Source organism: Cebus imitator, unplaced genomic scaffold (genome assembly GCF_001604975.1).
Source record: "Cebus imitator isolate Cc_AM_T3 unplaced genomic scaffold, Cebus_imitator-1.0 Scaffold159, whole genome shotgun sequence".
NCBI classification, from domain to species: Eukaryota; Metazoa; Chordata; class Mammalia; order Primates; family Cebidae; genus Cebus; species Cebus imitator.
In genome coordinates, this window is record NW_016107474.1 from 2423579 (window position 1) to 2435000 (window position 11422).

At 48.0% G+C, this 11422-nt stretch overlaps 1 protein-coding gene across 3 annotated transcripts in view; it reads left to right on the forward strand.

Moving 5' to 3' along the window:
- USP10 (ubiquitin specific peptidase 10) overlaps positions 1 to 7037 on the forward strand; it is an 85888-nt gene extending 78851 nt beyond the window's left edge. For 2 of the 3 annotated variants that reach the window (XM_017543630.1, XM_017543635.2), the window contains 2 exons: positions 1453 to 1518; positions 6007 to 7037. In XM_017543630.1, coding sequence (XP_017399119.1) covers positions 1453 to 1518; positions 6007 to 6194 — 254 coding nt within the window. In that variant the 3' untranslated portion in view covers positions 6195 to 7037. The remainder of the gene's footprint in view (positions 1 to 1452; positions 1519 to 6006) is intronic. The other variant, XM_017543632.1, reaches the window with a different exon arrangement.
- The last annotated feature ends 4385 nt before the right edge of the window (positions 7038 to 11422 follow it).

The following is an 11422-nucleotide window of genomic DNA, read 5'->3' on the forward strand; positions in this document are numbered from 1 at the left end:
TTTTTTGAGATGGAGGTTTGCTCTTGTTGCCCAGGCTGAAGTGCAGTGGTGCGATCTCGGCTCACCGCACCTTCCACCTCCCAGGTTCAAGCTGGATTACAGGCATGCGCCACCATGCCTGGCTAATTTTATATTTTTTTAGTAGAGGCAGGGTTTCTCCATGTTGATCAGGCTGGTCTCGAACTCCTGACCTCAGGTGTTCGGCCTGCCTCGACCTACCAAAGTGCTGGGATTACTGACGTGAGCTACCGTGTCGGGCCAGCGGGTTGCTTTTTAATCTCATTTGAGGACCAGAAACAGGAAGAAAGATGTCAGTGAGAATCATGTAACAGATCCTCCTCCCCATTTTATTTTGTCCATCGGGAAACCTAGAATGCCGGCCGAGCCAAAGAAGGCACCCTCGACCTCTAATCCTGCATCTTCACTCACCTCCACTTCAGCTGTCTGTGCTGACTTGGATATTTTTCTATAGTTACGTTATTTTTATATATTTTCTTGCTTGCTGTATGTATTTTTATATCAGCTGCCACCTTCAGTACTTTATCAAAACATTACATAAATGGGGGCTGGGCACAGTGGCTCATGCATGTAATCCCAGCACTGTGGGAGGCTGAGGCAGGCAGATTAGCTGAGGTCAGGAGTTCGAGACCAGCCTGGCCAACATGGTGAAACCGTGTCTCTACTAAAAACACAAAAATTAGCCAGGTGTGATGGTGTGCACCTATAATCCCATCTACTTGGGAGGCTGAGCAGGAGACTCGCTTGAACCCAGGAGGTGGAGGTTGCAATGAGCTGAGATGGTGCCGTTGCACTCCAGCCTGGCCAACAGAGCCGAGACTCTGTCTCCAAAAAAATAAATAAATAAAAAATAAATAAATGGAGACAAGAGGAGGTCATTGGGTAGGAAGTAGAGAAGGAACCACTGATGGCTGCCAAGAACAGTGCACCATCGATGGCCTCCTGGGTCTGTGTGAGGGATGCTTCTGCATGTAGTAAGAATGGGGGAGTTCCCACCTCATAGCAGCCTGGTAGGCAGGTTCCTGTTTGGAGAAATCACGTTACTGTTTGGTAATTCAAGTTTTATGATCTGACTCACATGCAAAATACTTTAAATCTTGAATTTTTCACAATGGTTTTTTGTTTTTAAGTCAAAGCTTTTTCCTTTTCCATTTTGTAGAGCACCAGTTTTTAAGGGGCCTCCTGCAGGAGCATCACAGCTTCAGCGTGTTGCTCGTGTTTCTTTAGCCGGCTGTTTGTGCATTTTGTGTCCCACGTCACATGGGTCATTCTCCTCATGAATCAATTTTTATACAACTAAAAAGATAGAGCGTTGCCTTGTTCCTGGTCTGACAGGTGGTTTACCTGCTGGGGAGAATGCTGTTAGCCGCTTTTGCTGCTGTTACCCTGAGCCTTCCTAAAAGTGCTTCAAGCCGTTGATATTTTGTTTTCCAGAACTGCTTTCTCCAGGGGTTAAAAATAAGAATTTTAAATGCCACAGAACCTATCGGCTCTTTGCAGGTGAGTAAATTTGTACAACATGACTTCTTCATTAAAACATTGATGAAAGGGATTATACCTGGGCACAGTGTTGCTGAAACACAGTGTAGCGTAGCAACTGGATGACTCTTTGGTACCCCTGTGGCCTTGTGACTCAGGGAATCCTACGAGACTATGTTTTATCTGAAATTTGGTGCATAGATGATGGATTATCATCTTGGCCCTGAGCTGGGCCTAACATAAGACCTTGTTCAGAGTGAACATTTCTGTCTTTTAATGAAAGGAGGGAGTTTCAGGCTCCCGGGCTGGCCATTTGAGAATGTGACGTCTCCCTGCTGCGCTTGTAGCACCTGTGGGTGACAGTGCTGTGGAATTTCCACGACACCTGGTCTCCCAGCCAGGTTGGGCGAGTGCACCCCCAGCCATGATCCCTGTGTCCTCCTCCATATGGTGTTGTCAGGGCTGCTTGATAGGGTGGGTCCGATTACACAAGCTCCCCGGTGGCCTGGCCCCCAGTAAGTCTTGAGAAATCTCCCGAAGGCAAATGGCACTCCCTCTTCCCCCATGGGTGGGCCTTGAGACCTCTCTGTCTCCTGGCTTAGGCTGCCTGTAATATCAGTTTTCCTTCCACACCATCTTCCCTTTCCTTTCTGTTTTTCCTCCTGTCCTCCTCCCTCTTTTAGAGCCTCCTCTCTTATGCTTCTGAGTCTTTAAGACTCTTTGGATTGTTGCTGTTTTCAGCACTTTTGTTTGCTTCCCACGCTGTTTTTATTAGATGTTTCTAGCTTCTGTGTCTTCCCTCCTCTGGTGTGGCCTTTGGTGAGCCTGTTTGTATTGTAACATGTTGGGTCCGACCAGCAGACCCTGCCTGACCCAGCAACGGGTGAACAAATGGACTCAGACACAGATATCCAGTGAAAGAGTGGGCTAGGGGTTTGGGCAGCTTACAGATCCCAAGGAAGGTGCTGTAAAGAGCAGCTGCGGCCCCTACCAGCTGGCGCTGCCAACAGTTACTCAGTATAGATTTAATGACAAAGGCTTTGCATCAACACACTTGTGGATAATCAATACCGTCACCTTCCCTGGAGAGAGCAGTCCTATGAATGATTAAAGGCCAGGTTCTGAGGCCTAAAGCAAACACCATTTGTGGGTAATAACATTGTTGACATCCCGCCCCCGCCCCCAAGTAGAGAGCAGTCACGTGCCTGTGGATGTTCAAAGGTCAGCCTTAGGACCACATGAGTAAACAAGCTGTTTAGATAAACTCCCTTACAATTCTTCGTACCTAGTCCTGTCTAATTGCCTCTGGGTAAGAACTGCTGCCTTCAACTCATTCCTTCCCAAGGCTTTTGCAAAAATCTTCCAGCCTTCCAAGAAGGGTTGTGTCTATTTTACAGTTTTTCCCATCACCCTGAGTGAACCCTGACAGTACTGTAACACTGTCATTTATTGACCTTCACACGTGTATGGAACCTCTTTCCAAGATACTATTCCAAGACACATGTGTTTTATTCCTTACATGTGTCCTAGAAGATGGGAGTTGGGATCCCCATTTTATAAAAGAAGAAACCAGAACTCAAAGAAGAAAAGTTACCACTCTGGCCTGCAGTGGCAGAGCAGGGCTTCAAGCTCCTGTCCACCTCAGCTCACACCTGATGTTTTAGGAAGTCTGGCCAGTGGGCGAGGCCCAGGGCCACACTGTGAGGTGCCAGGCTTCTCTCTCTTCCTCTCACTATTCACTGTTGCTTTTGACTCTCTTCTCTTTTCTTTTCTCCCTGTGATCACGACCCCTCCTCTACCTGCCAGGCCCCAGATCGGGTGCTTATAGGCACACACGCTCATGGGTGTCTCCAGCCCTCTCTGTCCCCCTCCTAGAAGGAAGGTCTGAGTCTTCAGACTCTGCAGCTAGCCAGTATGCAGCCTGCCTCCTTGGAGTCTGACACCCAGGTCCCCGTGGGTAGCTAGCAGTTTCTTTGCCTTCTCCCTGCACTTCCTCCCGTGGGGGCTCTTGAAGGGGAAGGTCACTGGTCAAGGGCAGGGACTAGGATTGCTCGTCTCCTGGTCAGGGCCTCAGTGTGAGCACACAGCCCCCTGCCTCACTCTGCAACCTGCCATGGCCCAGGATCTGGGCCTGGGTTGCTCTCCCTGTCCTCCTGAATCCTCATTCTCTAATCCATTGTTTTTCTTTTTTTGTTTTGAGATGGAGTTTCACTCTGTTGGCCTGGCTGGAGTGCAGTGGCACAATCTCAGTTCACTGCAACCTCTGCCTCCTGGGTTCAAGCGATTCTCCTACCTCAGCCTCCCAAGTAGCTGGGACTATAGGCATGCACCATGTCGGGCTAATTTTTTTTTTTTCGATGCTGTTGCCCAGGCTGGAGTATAGTGGCACAATCTTGGCTCAGTGCAACCTCTGCGTCCCAAGTAGTTGGGATTATAGGTGTGTGCCACCATGCCTGGCTAATGTTTTGTATTTTTAGTAGAGATGGGGTTTCACCCTGTTAGCCAGGCTGGTCTCCATCTCCTGACTTCTAGTGATCCACCCGCCTCAGCCTCCCAAAGTGCTGGGATTACAGGTGTGAGCCACCATGCCTGGCCAATTTTTGTGTTTTTAATAGAGAGGGTTTTTGCCATACTGTCCAGGCTGGAAGCCCATTCTAATCTTGGAAATGAGGTGATGGGATTGGTTAGAATTTTCTGTAGGGTGAGCAGAGGAACACTTTTTAAGCACTGCCATCATTGTGGGACAGGGAGAAGCAGTCTCATGCATGAGCTTTTCAGCCGATTCTTATTGCTCCTGTCAGGCAGGCTTGCCAGGGTGAGTGACACGGATCAGCCCTGGGTAGTTACCTGGGCCGCTACCTTTGAAGCTAGAATGGTGACACGCAGTCTTTTGAAATTTTAGAATGGAGATGTCTTGTAGAAAAGACAAATGAGTAAAAACACCAGGTCCTGCACACCCTACTGACTTGGTCGCTTTGAAACAAAACCCTTAGCCTAGTCAGTTAGGTCTGTGAGGTGAAGATCCAGGACGGACGTCTCAAAGTGAACTTGGGGCCCAGGGGACATGCTGGTCCCCTGGGTGCTTCCTGCGCCTTCACAGGATGGCTGTGACTTGGGCAGTGTAGGGAAGCTGTGCCCTTGTATTGGCTGTGTCCCTGGCTCTCTGCCATCCAGGCCTCACAGTCTTGCTGGCCCTGTGCTGTTCGGTCTCCTCCAGGGTCCCTGCATGGAGGGTTTCTTTGTGCAGAGCCCAGGAGTCTGACTGGTGGCTTCTGCCATAAGCACCATCCTCCAGCTAGTCAAGGTCCCTGGCCGAGAACCGGACTCAGGCATCCTGCTGTCCTTTAGCCCCTCCAAGTGACAAGCATGACCAGAACCTGGTGAAGTTAGGTCTTGTTTTAGTGCTGAATTTTCCTGCCAGCAAGTCTGGCACCTCTCCTGGCTCCTGTTCTCTTGTGCCACTGGTGGTGGACGCAGCTTAGCAGGCTGCCCTGTCGTCTCTCCTGGAATGCTGCTGAACTGCCCCCTTCCCCAGGCTGGTGTCTGCTGGCCGGCCAAGACCTCTGCTCCGTAGAAGGGAAGGATGTGTTCTGTGGCTGTCTTTTAATGTCTTCACTACCTCGTCTAACAGAGTTCCTTTTTTTTAGGCCTCTGACTAAGACTTCTTGCTTATAGGATTTTTTTTAAGTAAATAACAAGCTTTTTTTTTTTTTTTTTTTTTTTCCTGTTAAAACATGATTATAGAAAAATGGGTAATTTTTTTTAAAGGCAAATGTGTAACTCCCAGCACCATCTCCCCAGTGCCCCACCACAGCTCCATGCTCAGGCGACTGTGCTCAGCAGCCCTAGGGTTCCTCCTGCCCTGTGGCCCACACGGGGGGCTCGTGTCCCACTCATTAGGACAGACAGGCCACGGAAGGCCTAGGGAGCTTGTTTTCACATTTAATATGCTATAAACATAGTCCTGCATCACCAAACATTCTTAATCTATTCCATGCAAAAATCAGTTGTGTTATTTTAATGTAATCTACTGATCAGTCATTTCTTCTAGTGGGCATTAAGGTTTTCCATTTGTTCACTGTTATAAGTGACATTGTAATCTCTGTCGAGGATTCAGTCCTCTCTTCAGGACAGTCTAGAAGTGGAGTCAGCCAGATCAAAGGGCATGGGCCACGTCTGTAGGTCTGCACAGCTGATGGCCGTGTAGGAGCGTCCTGGTGAGGTGTGGGACATTTGACATATGTCATTAGGATAATACACACACACATCCGCACGTGTATGTCTGTCTGACTTACCCTTACCTTGCAGTTAGATAACAGTTTGGATTACGGATTGCTCGCATACTTGAGTTGAAATAGTGCTGGTCTGTGTCATCCATCTCTCCGTCCCGCCTGCTTTGGTAAGGGGCTTTACACAGAAGATGCATGCTCGGAGGCAGGTCGGCAGACACCTTTTGTGTTGCGTGTGCAGTGCTGTTCTCACTCTGCTGCCTGCTGGGCTCTCTTCCAGTGGTCTACCATCACGGCAACAGCGCGACAGGTGGGCATTACACTACAGACGTCTTCCAGATCGGTCTGAATGGCTGGCTGCGCATCGATGACCAGATAGTCAAGGTGATCAACCAGTACCAGGTGGTGAGACCCACTGCTGAACGCACAGCCTACCTCCTGTATTACCGCCGAGTGGACCTGCTGTAGACCCTCTGTGCGCCGTGTGTGCCCCATGCCCGCTTCGTAGGACACCAACTCACACTAACTTCCCGCCTCTCTTTAGTGGCTCTTTAGAGAAAAACTCTTTCTCCCTTTTGCGAAAATGGGCTAGAATGCAAAGGAGATGCCTTGGGGTTCGTGCACAGCGTAGTTTATGTTGACTTTTCACTTCCAAATCAGAATCATTTGGTTGAAATAGACTGTCGCTTGATTTTAGAAAATACACAAAATCCCATATTTCTGAAATAGTGCCGATTCCTGAAGAAAGTGGAAGCTGCGTTTGATTCCCAGTCTCATTGCTTAGTAGAAATCCTGCACCAGCAACAACACTTGTAAATTTGTGAAAATGAATTTTATCTTTCCTTAAAACAGAAATTTTTTAATCCATCACACTTTTCTTCCCCTGCCCTTTAGTTTTTGATAAATGAGAAAAATGAGCCAGTTATCAAAGAAGAACTAGTTCTTATTTCAAAAGAAAAAAATAAGCATAAAAAATAAGTTGCTGGTTCCTAACAGGGAAAAATTTTAATAATTGTGTGGAGAGAAACTGCTGACATATACATTGCAGATCAGATATTTGAAGTTAAAATGTTAGTCTACATAGATGGGTGATTGTAACTTTATTGCCATTAAAAGATTTCAAATCGCATTCATGCTTCTGTGTACACGTAATGAAAATGGGCAATTAATGAAGATTGGTCCCTCCTTCAGCCTCCGTTTAATTCTGCTGTCCGCTCCTCCCTAATGCTGCGCCCCTAATTGTACACAGTTTAGTGATACCTAGGAGTATAAGGTTGTCACCCATCAATAAAAATCACAAAGTTGGTTTAAGATGTGCGTGTTTCTTTGAATGCGAATGCCTCTTCAGGTAACTGGAACTCGTGGGGGCTGTGACTTGACCTCCAGAATTAAAATCAGCCCTTCGATCAGTGCGACGCGTCTGTGGGCGCTGAACCACCACAGGTTATGCTGGCTTCATATGTTCAAATGTATTAGCTACTGATTTGGGTAAATGAAATTTTTGACTCTTGAATTCGCAGAAAGGAGGACGTTCCTTCCCCTTCCCCGCCCCACCCTTTGTTTCTATTAGCCTGGCGTTTTCAGTATCACCAAAATAGTTCCCGTAGATCAAGGCTAAAGGTCCTTTCATTGAGTGTCACTGGGGCAGCTTAGCGGCGCCTCTAGACACCACCCTCAGTGGTGGGAAGGAAGCCTTCCAACACGGAAGACATGGAGACAGAGGACGTCACATGCGAGGGTGCCCATGTCCTGGCTTCTGGCCCCATGTGGACAATTCATTGTGGCGTTCTGAGATCTACAGAGAAGGGGTTTTAATGTGGTCTGAGCCTTTCTCTCCAGTTCTTCCTCTTACCCTCTGGTGTTTCTCATTGCAGCCTGGTGCCACTCTGTGGTTCAGAGCTTCCTCAACTTACCGTACGAGTGTCATCCGTCTAACCCACTTACCCTTTGTAACCCTGTTCTGATTTGCTTGGCTGAATTATAAGTCATGTTGTAATTAGCTTCTCATTAAAATAATGTACGATCCCTATGGAGCACATAAAGTTCGGAAGCCAGATTAACTAACTGTGAGGGAACCACCCACACCAGCAATAAGCCAGCGAAAAGATGAAACAGAGCCGCGTGGTGAAGCTCCTGCTTGCATGTCTGCGTGCACCATGATGTTGCCCCAGCCCTGGCTTTCTGTCCTCTGTGGCGTAGCCATCCTCAGTCTGCCCCCAGCCTCCATGACAGGTGTGCGTCATTTACTCTCCACAGAGTAAAGTGGCTTTGTCACTGTCCTGTCCTGTGTGTGGCAGATTGAGTGCCCTCTCTGGAAAGGGGCCCTCGGATCTGGGAAAGCCTTTTCGCAGGAAGCTGGAACAAGAGGCCAAAGTGTGGCAGTTATGAGGTCCACCAACCTGCTTCTGAATCTTAAAACCTGTCCTGTGTATTCAGATCGAAGATTTTTCTCCGTTACCGTTCCGTGGTTTCTGCATCATCTTTCAGTTGCTGACACACATCTTGTCAACCCCGAAATATGTTGGAAATGATTGAGTTCTAAGAAACTCCCTTTGGAAGCTCCCAAGTCCCTTTGAAGGGTGCATAGAGATTAAGTCCAATGGGACGTTGCGGTGTCTTGGTCGCTGGTGATTGGTGGTGATACACATTGCTCTGAGGGCTGCTGCCCTGGCGGGCGTGCCTGGCCTTTTAGATTCAACTCCCTGGTAGCCAGCACAGGGCTCCTCTGTTAATGCGGCTATGCTGTTAGAAAGATGCAAGCTAGGGCTAGCAAGACAGCCTGCAAAACCCTGTGTTGGTTTGGGCTGTTGGAATACAAACACCATAGACAGTAAACATCTGTTTCTCACAGTTCTAGAGGCTGCAAGTCCAACAGCAGATGCCGGCAGACCTGTCTGATGAAGGCCTGCTGCTTGGCCTGCAGACAGCCACCTTCTCACTGTCTTCACAGGGCAGAGTGAGCTCCAGTGTGTCTCTTACCACGACATTCATTCCATTGTGTTCCTCCACCTTCATGACCTCATCTAAACCCAAAGGCCCCACTTCCTACTATTCCACTGGGGGTTAGGGTTTCAGAGACGCATATGGTGTTGGGGGGTGGGGATGAAAATGGAGCCCATAAGCTCATGCCACTTGACTTTTTTTTTTTTTTTTTTTTTTTTTTGAAGCAGAGTTTCAGGCTGGAGTGCAATGGCATAATCTCGGCTCACTGCAGTCTCCACCTCCTGGGTTCAAGCAGTTCTGCCTCAGTCTCCCCAGTAGCTGGGATTACGTAGGCACCCGCCACCATGCCTGGCTATTTTTGTATTTTTAGTGGAGACAGGGTTTCTCCATGTTGGTCAGGCTGGTCTCTAATTCCTGACCTCAGGTGATCCACCTGGCTCGGCCTCCCAAAGTGTTTGGATTACAGGCGTGAGTCACCGCACTGGCCTTGACGTTGTATTTGTGATGGACATGTGGCCGCCCAATTCTGTTAAGGCAGGATCAGCATACACCCAGTCACAGACAAGGAAGCCCAGAGAGGGGCAGGATGTAGTCCCTCAAGTGAATAATGGGCCCGGGGATCCAGAATTAGGTGATTCTAGCAAATCCAAACATTTTCTAGGGTCTCAAGTCAACGGTGAGTCTGTCCCTGTTATCCATTCTTGAGATTTTGCACTCAGCTTGTATTGGATTGAAGGATGCAAAGTATCGATCCTGGGTGTATTTCTGAGGGTGTTCTCAAAGGAGATTCACATTTGAGTGAGCCAGTGGGCTGGGAAAGGCAGACCCACCCTCAATCTGGGCGGGCACCATCCAGTCAGCTGCCAGCACCGCCAGAATAAAAGCAGGTAGAAGAACGTGGAAAGCCTGGTGTTCTGGCCTCCATCTTTATCCTGTGCCGGATGCTTCCTGTCCGCGAACATCAGACTCCTAGTTCCTCAGCTTTGGGACTTAGACTGGCTTCCTCGCTCCTCAGCTTGCAGACGGCCTATGGTGGGACCTCATCTGGTGAGTCAATACTCCTTAACAAACACCCCGTTATATACACATCTACACTCTTCTGTCCCCCTAGAGAACCGTCAGACACAACATTTCTAGTTTCTATTGAAACGCTTAATACAAAATACTAAGTGTTCTGCCTTGGAGTGGCCATTCTTTGTCAGTTTCATAGTACTGTTCCCAACTTCGAGTTATTTCCGGTTGGAACTTTTCTCATCAACCATGATGCTGATGCTGCAAACTTAGTGGTTTTCTTTCATGATCGTTTAACGTGTCTTTATAGGTGGCATTTAAATCCAAGTGAAAGTCTCCATTTTTAGTATGTTCTAGGGACATTTTCCTTGCATTTATCAGTTGTTGTCAACAAGACTTGGAAGTTCTCTTACAGGGAAGATGTTATGAAGTTCACCCGGTGGGTGTGTTATTTGTCCACTAGCCAAGAAAGTGCAAGCCACTGTGGGTTTGAGGCAGGATGAAAAATGGTGGGCATTCCATTCTCCATTGGTATAACCATGGTTCAGCCACCCGAGTGGCTCACAGCAGCTCTCCGCTTTCATTTCTCTCTCTCTCTCTTTTTTTTTTGAGATAGAGTTTTGCTCTCGGTCTTGTTGCCCAGGCTGGAGTGCAGAGACAAGATCTCGTCTCACTGCAACCTCCACCTCCCGGGTTCAAGCGATTCTCCTGTGTGTGCCGCCACACCCGGCTCATTTTGTATTTTTAGTAGAGATCGGGTTTCACCATGTTGGTTAGGCTGGTCTTGAACTCCTGACCTCAGGTGATCCGCCCACCTCCGCCTCCCAAAGTGTGGGGATGACAGGCGTGAACCACCGTGCCCGACCCTTGCTTTCGTTGCCCGATGTAACTGGTCATACCGTCCTAGTCTAATGTGTGAGCAACGTGAGCAGGAACTTTGCTGTCAGCGAAGGCATCATCTTAGGCCTTTTATTTGGTGGCATTTCTGATAATGGCTGTCGTAGACTGCTTATACTTGAATGGGCCAACTGGTTACAAAGTGACAAGCACAGTCCAGGTCAGTGGCTTTTGAACTAAGGGAAATAACCATTAAACCAGTGAGCTAGTATTGTCCAGCTGTCACCCATGTTCATGAGCCAGTGACAGCGAGTAAGTTGTGGCCGTGTGGGCACAGCAGTCTCTTGGCTTCACTTCTCTTGGGAAGTCCTGAGTCCATCAAAAGAACTGAACAGTAAGAGAGATGGAAGACTCCGTTTTGCTGGTACTGCTCTGGCTCAAGAAAGAAAAATTTCTTGTTGACTGACCCTAGTGAAGACAGTATCTCTACCAATTTCCTGAGGGTCAGTGGACTTCAAAAAGATGAGACAAAAATGTTAGAGTTTTTAAAATCCACCTCTAGCAAGGCCGTGTGGTAATGGCCAGCTCTACACGGGCATTGTAGTTTTCCTTTAAGATCAGTCGCGGCACGTCACCGAGCACACGCTGTTCTGGCCGATTCAGATGTTTGTGCTGGCTTCCTAGGAATTGGGTTTTTTTGTCGTCGTTTTTGTTCTTTTGTTTTAGTGTTCTTCATCTTTTGGACTAGCTTATTTACACCTTTTGGGGAAAAGTTAACTTGCTTGAAAATGAAATACACTCGATAGCATCTGCTGGCTTTACCTCATCGGGATGTGCCTTTATTTATTTATTTTTTTTTTTGAGACAGAGTTTCACTCATGTTACCCAGGCTGGAGTGCAATGGC